We start from the raw sequence: 13859 nt of genomic DNA, 5'->3' as shown, positions 1-13859 counted from the left end.
TTTCTGGTGGGTTGTGGGGTGAATTCCATGTGCCAGATCCTCCCTGAACTTGCACTTGGGGAATTCAGTGACCTTTTCAGGGGTGTAAGCCATCTTTCCTCTACTAGGTAGATTTGTCACCTCCCATAACCCAGTTATTTATCTTCAAAGTTGGGCACCAGTGGAATTTTCTTAGGCTGGCTGACAGACAGAGATTTGTGTACCACACCTGCGGCAGCATGGCAAGCAACATCACTCACTCCACAAACCCCAAGACAGCCATTGTGTCCCTCTCACAAACTGAACCCCCAAAACACCATCGGAGGGAAACCTCCTCATCCAACTCCCCTGTCCGGAGATGTGGAAATATTCACCACTGCTGTACATTCAGGTTGCCTGGGAACTATTTCTTGCCTTATAAATTTGTGTCTTCAGTCTGAAGCAACGGAACATGGCTTGTTTTTTTCTTTGAAAGGCAGCAAAAATACAGATGTTGTGTTGGGGTGTTATTAGCAGTTTGGATCTCTATCTGGTACTAATAAAGAGGTACTGCAGTTATAGGAGGAGGCTTTAACATGCAAACTTTTGAACTAGCATAAACATGCTTTAAGATCTTAATTTATTTAAAAAAATCCCCCATCAACATGAACAATTGGATGCTATGGATTTGAATTTACAGTTTGAGTTCTTTACCTTTTGACAGCAGTTCAGGCGTTCAAATGAAATCAGTAGTTTTAGTACTTGCTTGCAAGTCAGATGTTAACTGTGTATAGCTGTGTTTGTGTTATGCAGGAATTCCAGAATATGAAAGGGAAAATAAAATTACTTTCATATCTTAAACTCTGATCTAAATTGTCTAAATTGACTCTCCCGATAAAGCCAGTGAGGCAATAAGATTGAATAGAATATTAAAAGCTATATACAGTCTGGATTACCTCTCCAGCTGCAAAATTCAAACCACAATAGCACCTCCCAACTTAAACATCTTTCTCTTTGGAACACACTCGTGAGCGAGGGCAGTGGTGTTGTCCCCATTGCACAGGTGGGAAACTGAGGCACAGAGAAACAAAGTGACTTGTCCATGATCCCACATGAAGTCTGTGGCCAGATTAGGGATTGATCCAGTGACTCCCAAGTTCTAGGCCAGTGCCCCTTGCACCTACAAATTGACCTGGCTTGTGGGCCAGTGGACCAATATATAGATCCATTGATTGCATTGGGATGCTCCGTGGGTGTAAATTCAGGTTGCAGGATGCCGGTCTAAATCTGAGGAAGGTTTTCCCAGGCTTGCTGCTAATTGCTATTGTGATGAGATACCTGTATTGGATGGGAACCTCTGCAGTGTGTAGGAGGCTCTCTTTTTGCAGCAACAAGCATGTTGTCATTGCTTAACAAACTTTAATCGGAATCACCCAGTTGTCCGACTTACTGTGCTCTCTTCCTCTCTCTTTGTAGCTTGTCCAGCTGGATTTTGGGGGCCAGATTGCTTTCACACTTGCAACTGCCACAATGGAGCAACGTGCAGCCCTTACGACGGAGAATGCAGATGCACAGCTGGGTGGACGGGGCTCTACTGTACTCAGCGTAAGGCTTTCAGAGCCATTATTCACCTGTCAGTGACTCTCCCAGAGTACATGCTGCTACCTTGTGTCAGTTCCGAGCATTACAGCGCTGTGTGTTAATGCACATGCCAGCATTTGTGAATCAGTTTGTCTTACCCCTCCACCCCCAAATCCCATTGCTATTGAAGGTCCCGAGTTAAAGGACACCAGCCACAAAAGTTTTGTGACTTATTTTTATATTTTCACAGGCTGTCAATAGGATCCAGGCCTTTAAATGCCCTGACACCCTAAGGCCTAGTTCAGAGAAAAATATAGCAGGTTTCTTGACCTGGCAAAACCAGGTATCACGCCTTGAACAGGCTCCTGTACGAGAAGGTGGGATTTGGGGGGGCATGCATGAAGCCCCCATCATTTGCAAATAAGTGATTGTTCTGTTGCCTGTAAGAGAGTTTGGCTACACAAAATTGCGTATCTTTTTCCAATTTACTTTTGAAAGAGACTTTTCTGAAATTTGGTGTGTCTACATGGCCCCAAATTTTGGAAAAAAAGTGCTCTTTCAACACATCCCTTATGCCTCGTAGAACGAGCTTTCCAGGGATGGTGAAAGAGAGTATCCACTTTTTCTAAAAAAAATTTCGAAATAGCGGAGTATCCCGGAAAAGCAATGAAGTCTAGATGTAGCCTTTCTCTCTGTGTAACCAATTTCTTTTATTTTTCAACAAGCACAGTTTATCTAGATGGTCGAGTTTTCTTTTGATACACTAAAGCAATTCTGAACGACGTGGAGTTACATCTTTACAGGAGCATTCTTTTCTGCATTTAGACGAACAAAAAATCTTACGAAAAATACGCAGACCTTAAAACTTAACCCTTGTCCTTGTAATGCTACTGAGCGTGTTTGTATATTTCCCTATTCTGGTTTTTGACAGGTTGCCCAGCGGCCTTTTATGGACGAAATTGTGCTAACATTTGTCAGTGTCAGAATGGAGCAGATTGTGACCACATCACTGGGCAGTGCACATGCAGAACTGGATTTACGGGTAAACAGTGTGAGCAAAGTAAGTAGCAAGGTTTCTTCATTTTCCTTTAATCCTGAGATAGTTTTCCCTTGAAAGTCTTGGTGGAAATTAGAGGCTTGTGCCTCTCGCGATTCTACTGGAAAGAGGGTTGTTATAATCAACATATTCTCGGAATGTCTTTTAAAAAATGGGGAAATATTCAGGCTGATCATTAATCTTCTCCATCTTCTACTATAGTTTGTCAGGTTTAAAGGAACAGAACACAGATTTGTCTCCCCAGCAGAAATCAGTACAGAACAACAGGCTTCACGGAGCATCCCTGCTTTAGGGTTCTAACAGTGCCACACTTCCTGGTGCTTTATCTGTCTTGGGTCTCTAATTTGGCACTGGGCAGTCTGTAATAAATGATGCTTTTTCTTGACAAAATGCTGGCAAAGACACAAGATATGGAATAATTAGATGTTTCCAAATATAATACTTTTTTTAAATTAAAATGCTTATAAGTCGTGGAGGGATATCAGCAATGAAAGAGACCTGTGAATTCATGGAGTGAGTCCTCCTGTCAGTGCAGGGTGGCGTCAGCTCTGGGAGGCAGGTCTATCGGCTATGAAACGGATACGGCACTTGGGCCTCTGAGGCATTTCAGCCTGATTGAGGAGCTGGGGACCAGTAAAACTAATTTGGTGTAACACTGGGGCTGCTAGATGAAAAAGGAGCGATAGGGAGTGGGGGGGAAGGGACAGAGGGGAAGCCTTCCTAGTAAGAAGCTACAGGCATGCTCTCGAATTTGTTTTCACTGATTTTTGCCTCCTTGACCCCGTTCGGTGCTCTCCCAACAAGTCCTATATCTCACCTCAGTGCCCCGAGCGTTGGCTGCTCCGCTCTTGTTAGCACTCATGAAAAGAGCGTATCAGCTTTTCAAACGCCCAGGCCACAGCTGAGTCCATCGATGTGGATGCAAATCTGCTCATTAGACATGCAGTCAGGAAGCTGCCCGGGCAAATGTGAGGCACTGCAGCCCCACTGGTCCTGTGCTCATGGACCTTTGGGAGGAGCGCATCATTCCAAGATAACCCGTGGCTTTCACAATGACACGGACAGCCGCGTGCTTTGCATGCCAGCCATGCCGCGCTCGGGAACGCAAAGACCTCAGGCTCTCCTTAGCCGTGGAGAGCAGCTACAACAGAAATGTCCCCACTGTTAACCTTACAAATGACAGTCTTTGCAGCCTAGGGAGTTTCGGGATGTCAGGACAAAACCTGATTGGCACAGCTGGCTCAGAACCATTCCCAGCCGCAGCCGTGAGGAGGGCTTTGCTACCCGGACAGCATATTCACACGCAAGAGTTTGAAGAAACAGGAGGAGACCAAATTGATCCATAAAAGGCCATTAGCCAGGGGATAAAATGGTGTCCTTGGCCTCTGTTTGGGAGAGATGGCAGGAGACAAATCGCTTGATCATTGTCTTTGGTCCATCCTCTCTGGGGCACCTGGTGCTGGCCACTGTCGGCAGACAGGCTACTGGGCTAGATGGTCTGACCCAGTACAGCCGTTCTTATGTTCTAAATTTCTATTATATCTCTGCTGTCCTTCCAGAGGGGTTTCTGTAGCACCCACTCACCCTTGCTTTGAGGCATCTTCACAGTCTTCTCTGTGGGGGAAATTTTGAAAAGAGCGCACAGGGCAGGCACACAGAGCCCTGATTCTCACGGAAAGTCCATGAGATATGGGCATCTGGGTCCCTTTTATGCCTTTGAAAATCTCCCTCCAGCGTGGGAGCCACCAGCACTGTGGTTTGGAGGGAGTCCTCACTATCATGAAGGAGCGTTCACACGGCACTACCCATGAACCTGCAGTTCTGACTGCGACAGTGTACCCAGCCCCTGCGTGGGCCGCAGGAATCTTACGGTCGCCCTCTGACTTCCATAATCAATATGGTTTTACAGCAGCCAGAGACGAGAGAGGAATTTCAGGCACAGCCATGGGCAAGGGGCCTTGTGCGAGTCGCTCCAAGTGGTGTCGTGTCTCAAAGACTGCCCTCTGAGCCCTGGTCTACACTAGGGGGTTATTTCGAAATAACCTCCCTGAGGTCGAATTTATAAGTGGCGCAGCCCACGCTCCCAAGCCCGTTATTTTGAAATCTGTCCTCCTGCATTCCGCGAGGAATAACGCTAATAGCGGTAGTGTGGACACTCCAGTGCCGCTATTTCGAAATAACGACTCCCCAATGCGTCCTGCGGCTGTAACTCCGAGGTAGCGCGTCCACGTTAACGGAGCCTGCCTTGGACTAATTTCGAGGCTTCTGCGAGTGGGGACATGTTATTTCAATTTTGTAAAATCGGGAGTAATTAAGTTGAATTTAGTTATTTCGAAATAATTTCCTAGTGTGGAGGCAGGAAAAGGGAATAAGGGAATTTGTGTGCAGCCATCTTGGTCTTGTTAACAAGAGAGCAAGAGTCAGGCTAAGTCTGTGGCCTGACAACGCGAGATCTGTAATTAGACGCTGCCTTTGCCTCTCGCCTCCATACGGAGATAAGGATAGAACGCTGACTCTGGTATGGACCTTGAGATAAGAAGCATCTGGGTGGAACTAAATAACTGTTAGCCATTGGTGTTTGTAATGGGAAGGAGACTAATTGTTATTGTTATTATATTTAATAGACAGTATATACTGCTTCATAATTGCTTGTATTCGAAGATCTGCCTCGGTGAGGGGGGGGACTCCCCCCCCTGTCCGAACCAGTTTTTCCCTTGCTGCAGCTCGTAATAAAACTGCCTCTTGCTACTTGTTGCTTACAAACTCAGAGTGAGGACAATGTTTTCTTCCACACTAGTATAGATATGCCCTGAGTAACAAATCCTTCCCTGCTTCCTCCTTGCTTCCACAGATTAGTAATTTATTCCTGGCGTATATTCTTGCCAGCAGGAACTTGACCACTCAATTATTCTTGAGCTCTGTGTGGGAAGGAGCAATGCTGCTCTGCCCTCTTCTTTCCTCTTCCTGCCCACCTTTCCAGGAAGGTGCCAACCAGGGAAGTGGCCCCACTTACTCCCATGTGCTTGGACCCCAGATCCAAATGACTTTCGGAGAGGAAATTTGCTCCTTACTCTGAATCAGCAAGCCTCTGACTGAGTCTGGAGCATTTACACATTACATTGTTCTTGCTGTTGTTATTTCTGCTTGGTGTAAACTTAGGGAAAGTTTTGCTTTTACAGTGAAAATAGATCAGACAGGCAATAGCTTCTTCCCAGTCGCTCAAGCAAGTGCCTGGCATTTCTGGACAGATGGGCATTTAACTAAAGTAGTGAGTGAGTGTTTAACAATGGAACTCAATTGCTTTTCAAAGATGCTGGCGTTTGTGATTGTAATTACTGTCAGTTTCTCCCTGGCATGTTTAATAAATACCAAGGGCCCAACAACTTCTGACAACAAAGAATAGCGCATTGGTTACTTCATGTGTGGTAATTGAATAATTACCCATTTATCTCGTAAAAGAAATCAAAAGAGAATTCCCACACACTTATTTTGAATTCAAAATTTAGAATGAAATCCAGCTCCTCTCACATGATGTTAGTCCAATAGCTTTCTTTGTTTGTGTAACCCACACACCGAGTGGGTGTGGTTCACTGTCCCATGTAGTGGCCCTCAGACCAGTGATCCCCAACGCGGTGCCCGCGGGCGCCATGGCACCCACCGGGGGATTTGTGTGCGCCCGCCGAAACATCTGGGCTGGCCCCGCCCCCGGCGTGCGGCACATGCATGGTGCCGGCTCCAGGTGCGGGACGCATGGGCGGCTCCTCTCCTGGGCGCGCGGCACATGCGCAGGGCCGGCCCGGGGCGCGTGGGCGGCCCCAGCCCCGGCCCCAGGGCACATGTGCGGTGCCGGCCTGGGGCGCGTGGCTCGTGGGCGGCCCCGGGCGTGCGGCCCATGTGCGGTGCTGGCCCGGGGTGCGTTGCTGGACCCTGCCCCGGGCACGCGGGCGCATGGCTCGTGGGTGGCCCCGCCCCCGGGTGCACGGCGCATGTGTGGCCCCACCCCCGTGTGCCCGGCACGTGAGTGACTCTGCCCCCGGGCGCCCAGCAGCCACGCAACGTTGGGGACCACTGCCTTAGACCATTTACAGTGAAAGATAAGAACAAGGGAGCTCTACAGCTTAAACTGAGAGCCAGCTGGCTCTATAGCTTGAGCTATCACAGCTCCTGCTCTAAATTCCAGAGTTCCTAGATTCAAATCCTGGACACGCTCCCACTTGTATCCACTAGGGATGTAAAGGACTAGTCCAAATGCTTATCGGATAGTCGACTAGTCACTCCTCCCCTCCCCCTTGCTGCCTCTATCAGGTAGAGGCAGGAAGGGGTGGGGAGAAGAGAGGAGTACTTAAAAGTGGCAGTGCCATACAGAGCCTGGGGTCAGCTGGGGAGTCCCCAGCTTATCTCAGGCTCAGTGTGGCGCTGCTGCTTTGAAATGCCAGGTGGGTTACTTTTGCAAGCCGATATGTGCCTAGCTGATATTGTAGAAACAAAGAGGATGGGGCATTATCTTTTATTGGACCAGCTTCTGTGGGTGAAAGAAACAAGCTTTTGAGTTTGCACAGAGCTCTTCCTCAGGTGATTTCTGCCAGAATGGCAATAAAATCCTAGAAAATAATACCCAAGGGTATGTCTACACTACCCCGCTAGTTCGAACTAGCGGGGTAATGTATGTATACCGAACGTGCAAATGAAGCCTGGGATTTGAATTTCCCGGGCTTTATTTGCATAAGCCGGCCAGCGCCATTTTTAAATGCCGGCTTGTTCGAACCCCGTGCCGCGCGGCTACACGCGGCACGGGCTAGATAGTTCGAACTAGCTAGCCATTCCGAACTATGTGTAGCCGCGCGGCATGGGGTTCGAACAAGCCGGCATTTAAAAATGGCGCCGGCCGGCTTATGCAAATAAAGCCTGGGAAATTCAAATCCCGGGCTTCATTTGCACGTTCGGTATGCATACATTACCCCGCTAGTTCGAACTAGCGGGGTAGTGTAGACATACCCCAAGAGCTTCTAAGAATATGTTCTTACATTCATCCTTCTGAATGTCTGTGCATATGTTGATGAGATGCATTAATATGTTTGCCTGCGTGTCCACGCAAGAACATGTGTGTCTGTGTAACTGGTTTGTTCGGTACACTCAGATGGCATACAAGAGGCTAATTAGCATGTTGTCCATTTGCATTCACACTTATTGCAACTGTGTGTGCAATAGGAACATAAGCACATCAGAAATGCCCTACCGAAACAGTCCAGCATATTGTCATCAGTGGTGGCAAGTACCAAATGTAGCAGAGGAAGATGCAATTGGCGTTAATGGGGATAACTTGCCTTCTGAAAGCTTCCTTCCCCATTAACTGGAGTGTGCCTTATGCCCTGAAACCTAATGCTTCCCACATCTTCTTTTATATATATATTTACTATATAACTCTCAACATTCTTGATTTCCTTATGAAAGGCTAGATTTTCTTGGAACCTCACTGAGGTTAGTCATAATAATGGGAGCATACAAATCAAAGAACCTTTTTTGTACCTCACTCTGAAAACTTAATCATTGGGTTGGTATCAGACTGCGCACTAATTAAACAATTTTTTTCATCTAGGAGTTTGCATGCATCATGAGAGAGAGAGAGAGAGAGAGAGAGAGAGAGAGAGAGAGTCTTACTGCTTATTAAATATTACAAATCCTTATGCAGATATTGGCAAATTTTCACTACTTAATATTAATGTTTGTCTACAAGAAGTGACTTATCTAGAGTTGACTTGGGAAGGTGTCATCATGCTGTGTCACTTGTTCATAGTAAAATGTAGGAAGTCGTAGCTTAAAACCAGTAGCATTTATTATAAAGAAACATAGCAGTTGTATATGTATTCAATAAAGCACCTTCTCTATAGAAAGTAATAGGAGTTGCCAGAACTTGTTTACGGGCTTTCTTTCAATTTGTTATTGAATGTTGCCTGAAGAAGCATAATAAGCTGCCTACAGATTTATTGTAATAGGCCATCATGGTAATTGTATGAATAAATTTCTCAGTTAGACATTCAATCATTTTGTCTGTGATAGAAATACAGGAAGTCTAATATCATATAAGCAGAGCTAACCAAACCATTCAGAGGCTCAGTTTTGTAATTCTATCTGCACAATTATGTCTCTCTCTCGGTATTAGTGGAGGTAATTATGAATGGATGTGGTCTTTTAGTAAAAATCTATTGGAGTCTTATAAATATACATTAAAAATTACCATTTCCAACCCATCTGGAAAAGTTCGACAGCACGTAATGGAGATTTATAACCTCTGTCTAGAATTTTTAAATATCTTCTGAAATTCTGTAGAATGGACCTCCATTCTCTGTTAAATGCTGTAGTCATTTACTGTAATTGTTAGGGAGGTTTTTTCATTTTTGTAGGACCCTGTAGATTTTGTCCCCATGACATCCCATCAGACTGGAAGGAAAATTAAAACCCAATAAATAGCACCCCAAGGTATTATTGTTGTTGTTTATTTGTGTTAGCACAGCTCCTAGGAGCCCTAGATGAGTACCCAAGTCCCATTGATCTAGGTGCTGTACAAACACACAACAAAAAGACAGACCCTGCCCCCAAAGACCTTACAATCCACAGTAAAAGACAAGAAGCAATGGGTTGATAGAAAGGTAACATTGTACCAGGGAACAATAAATAAAGTATATTTACCTCCTGGATTAAAATATTAATTTGAATGCTATGGGTGAACTCCTAGCCCCATTGACACCAAGCTCAGATTTTCCCCCTTTCTTGAGAAAAGTAATACATTTCTCTCCAATCCTTTTATTTAAATTGACAGAGTGTCCACCTGGATCGTTTGGATACGGTTGCAAACAGCTATGCGAATGCATGAATAACGCTACATGCGATCATGTCACTGGTACATGCTACTGTAGTTCAGGCTTCAAAGGAATCCGGTGTGATCAAGGTACGATGAAATTCTGTGCCCTTTAAAAAAAAAAAGATGTACGTCTTTAAAAAAACAGACCTTCAGATATGAATTGTGCCATTCCATTTACAGAATGTTGTGATTTATTTTTAACAGCGGCTCTCATGATGGAAGAATTAAATCCCTATACTAAAATTAGCCCCGCTCTCGGATCAGAGAGGCACTCTGTGGGAGCAATCATTGGAATTATTATTCTCCTTCTAATTATTATGGTTTTGCTGGCACTGTTTGTGTGGTATCGACGGAAACAGAAGGAAAAGGGGCACGACATGCCAAGTGTATCTTACACTCCAGCCATGAGGATGACTAATACAGATTACTCACTTTCTGGTAAGGGTCTTTTTATGTTAATCAACTGGAGATTCACATTACTCTTGGTTGGAAAAATGAGTTTGTTGTGTACAATATGCAGCCGTTGGTCTGTGGAATAATTGTACTGATATACTTCCCCCAAAGGCTGTGGGTTTTTACACTAGCCAGGGTTTTGGGGGGCACACCTAAAACACAGGTGATATCAACTGGCTAGCGTATGGAAAAATGACTACAGGATAGTGCTAGGAACCATGGCACGTGTGCGCAGTGGTAAATAGAGAGGGCTCAATCCTGCAGCTTTTACAGCAGGGGTGGGCAATCGTTTTAGATGGGGGGGGCTGCTTCACAATTTTTGAAGTGGCCCCAAGCTGTCCTTGAAGGGGCGGGGCCTCACACGAAAGGGGCGGGGCCAGGACATTTCCATGCTTCCCTGCCCACAGACCCTGATTGGCCTGGAGGTGGGGGAGCTCATGAAGTCTTTACCCCTGCCGCCCCCCCAGAGAGAACCACCAGCTGTTCTGAACAGCCGGCGATTCCCTCTAGGCACCTGGCGGCAGGAGAGACTTTGTGTGCTCCCCCCTGCTCCCAGGTCAATCAGGGTGTGGGGGTGGGGGAGCGCACAAAGTCTCTTGCTCCCCGCCCGGCCCTGCAAGTGGCGTGTGGCACTTAGAGTGAAATGCCAGCTGGCGGTTCACTCTAAGCACCGCATGCCTTTGGTGGAGGAGGAGGCCCTGACTGGCCTGGGCATGGAGGAGTGGCAGGGTCTCCACAGGCTAGATCAACCCACTTGGCAGGCCGAATCCAGCCCAGAGAGGCTCTCTTGCCCACCCCTGTCATATACGGGCTGCATTCCCCGCTGAAGTCAACAGGCATTTCCCATGTGAGCAGCTACAGGATGTAGTGAAGAACAGGATGACTGTAATAACTGCAGGATTTTATCTGACAGTGGCATCTTCTACTTTGGAAGGGAAGATTTGCCCCCCTCCCACCCAGTGACACCTTCTTCTCCACCGCCCCTTGTTCCACGAGGAGTAACGGTAGTTCGGAATAGGAAGCCTAATCCGAACTACCTAGTTCGTGCCTCGTGTAGCCGCGGGCACGGAGTCCGAACTAGCGGACATTTAAAAATGGCGGCGCCCGGCAATATGCAAATGAAGCCCGGGAAATTCAAATCCCGGGCTTCATTTGCAACTCCGGTTGCCTACATTAACCACCCTAGTTTGAACTAGGGTGGTAGTGTAGACATACCCCTTGAGTAGGATGCTTCATAGTGAATTCTCTGCTGGGAGTTTGTCCCCCAGTCTTGTATCCTGTCATCTGTACTTAGTAGGGAGTTCCCTGTCAGCAGTAGCCCTCTAGCTGTGGTTTGTCCCTTACATGGCTGAGAGGCTGGCGTTCCTGCTCCTGAGGTGAACGGAGGCTTCTGGAACTGGTGGAGATAGCTCTCGCATGCGTGTTTTCTCCAGTCCTGCATTGCCTTCTTTTTCCTCTAGATAGATGAAAGGCACTTGTTGTCCTGTCACTCGTGGCTGTGTTTGACTTGCTGTCACCAGCAAGGCTCCATGGATAAGTCATGCCCTGTGCAGAAGGAATTCTTTTGGCTGCGAATGGCTGCCATTTTGTGGACATCACTGTGTATGCAAGACACAGAAGGAAACCTCTCCATGTGCAATGAAGCATGACCTGGTCAGACTCATTCACAACCGGGATGTGTTCAGGCGCTGGGTTCTGCAAAGGCCTCACAATTTTGGTTCTGATGTCATGTGCATGCTTTGCCATTGTAGAATCATAGGGTGAGAAGGGGGGTCATCTAGTCTAAACCCCAACGATGAGAAGAAACGAGATGCAGCATCCCCGACTTTGGCTTCGCATCCTCTCGGTCTGAGCTCTTTTCTGGCCCACTTGGCTTCCTCACCTGGTTTTGCTACAAGGCAAAATCCACCCACAGTAGTTCTTGGAGCCCCTCTCCCTACCTCTGGGGTTTGGTTTTCATCACATCTCTTTCGCAGCGGCCGACTTAGGTAGAACATAACGTGGAACACTGGTCATAGAGGACTCCTCTGTCCGAGACGAGCAGCTTGGCGTGCAATTTGCCCCTTTACCAGGATGAGAAGAGCCAAGCTCTGAATCCCCAGCGAGACAAATGTGGCAACAGTGGGGCTCACGGGGCATAGGTGTGGTGTCAAAGCCAGTCAGTCCTGTCCTAAGTGGAGAGGAATGCTCTGATCTCTCAGACATTCCTTTTCTTTCCGGCTGGCTTGTTATTAATGTGTGTATGAGGTTTACTCCACTGAATATATTGAATGGCACCCACATCTTTTCCAGTGGCAGACTGGATAATAGAGAAATATTGCTCAAGTTTTGAATTGCTGGGCAGAGTCAGTCCAGCCAGCCAAGGGAGTGAGAATTGCACCTTTGCTCTTTTGATTTGCTGCCAGTGGAGAACTCGTCGGTGAAACCTGATGACCTCCTTGTCTGACGTTCCTCATCAAGTCAAAAGACCTGCTAGTGCTGGGAGTGGACAGTCCCTCCCTCACCCCTGGAAGTGACGCCATGCAGACAGGTCTTCTGTCCGTGCCACGCAGACAGAGCCATAATGATTGTTGTAGCCGGGACTCACCGAGGCAGCCTTGCTTTCCCATGCTGCTAAATCTTTTTACATCACGTTCTTCATCTCCTGCCTGACTTGTAACCTTCCATCCTGCCACACGGGATGCCCCAGTCTTGTTGGCCTAGCTCTGGAACAGATGCACATGTAGAGGGAAGGGTCATCGAGACGGGTGACTTCCAGGTAGCTGCACAAATATGTGAGCTCTACATCTTCCACATGCTGCAGCATCCGGGATACCTTCAGGGCCTGGTGCAAGGATAGAAAATAAATCCTCTTTCATGTGACTGTCGTGCCCTGCTCCAGGATGGCCCAGTGTCAGGCTGATGTGCCAGCTCTGTGTTGTTCCAGGTAGGAACTACTGGGGTTCGGCTCACCCTGCCAGGGGGAAGCTGGAGCTGGGATTTTGATCTGGGTTTGTTTGGTTGGTTAACTTCTCCTTCCGTGTCTTTTTGACAATAGAAAGGTTGTTGCTCAGGAACCAGCAACTAAGCTGGGTCAACCAACCCTTTTCTCCAGGGTCACAAGAACATCCTCCCCTCCCTCCCTGGTCTCTGTGTGTGGGTAGGCAGGTACACCAGGCTGCCTGACCTGGCTGTTCTGCCGGCTCTCTTAGTGCAAATTGCCTAGTAGCGTCAAAACCAGTTCTGCCGAGCTGGCCTTCATTTTCATAGGGTTCTGTGAAGGAACACGTGGCGACTCCATGAAACTCCCTGACCAATTACGACTGGGCCCCTCAGCTGTGTTCTGCCTGTCTAACTCCTCGATCCTCTCCCTCACCAGCTGGGGATGCTCAGCAGCTCCTTTTATAGACAAGAGTGCCAGGGGATGGAGCACTGAGAAGGAAATAGGGATCTAGAGGTTCATACCGGAGCACAGATAGGCTGGCAGTCTGACTGGAGGGCGGGGGGGTATGTGGTGGGAAGGGGGCAGTGAACCGTGAGGGAGGATGCCAGTGCCACTACCTACATCACATACACCTCAGGCTGACACTGGGATTCTGTACATGGATTGAGGGCACAAGAGTATCAGAGCATTTCTTACCCACTGCTGGGTACCGACAGTGTCTCTCTAGTCCTCCTCACCTGCGTGACCTCAGTTGGAGTATTGTATCCAGTTCTGAGCACCGCATTTCAAGAAAGATGTGGAGAAATTGGAGATGGTCCAGAGAAGAGCAACAAAAATGAATAAAGGTCTAGAAAACATGAGCTACGAGGGAAAACTGAAAGAATTGGGCTTGTTTAGTTTTGGGGAAAAAAAGACTGAGAAGGGACATGATAGCAGCTTTCAAGTACTTAAAAGGGTGTAATGAGAAAGGAGAATAATTGTTCTCCTTGGCCTCTGAGGCTAGGACAAGAAGCAAGGGGCTTAAATTG

At 47.3% G+C, this 13859-nt stretch overlaps 1 protein-coding gene across 1 annotated transcript in view; it reads left to right on the top strand.

The window, feature by feature from the left end:
- Nucleotides 1-13859, top strand: part of MEGF11 (multiple EGF like domains 11) — a 479353-nt gene that overhangs the window by 411576 nt on the left and 53918 nt on the right. The window contains exons 18-21 of the mRNA XM_075896878.2: nt 1435-1563; nt 2471-2599; nt 9414-9542; nt 9660-9893. Of these exons, the coding sequence (XP_075752993.2) occupies nt 1435-1563; nt 2471-2599; nt 9414-9542; nt 9660-9893 (621 nt within the window). The remainder of the gene's footprint in view (nt 1-1434; nt 1564-2470; nt 2600-9413; nt 9543-9659; nt 9894-13859) is intronic.

Source organism: Pelodiscus sinensis, chromosome 14, assembly GCF_052426305.1.
Source record: "Pelodiscus sinensis isolate ZL-2025 chromosome 14, ASM5242630v1, whole genome shotgun sequence".
Taxonomy (NCBI): Eukaryota; Metazoa; Chordata; order Testudines; family Trionychidae; genus Pelodiscus; species Pelodiscus sinensis.
The sequence above is the reverse complement of the archived record's forward strand: the minus strand, read 5'-3'. Positions and strand labels throughout refer to the sequence as shown.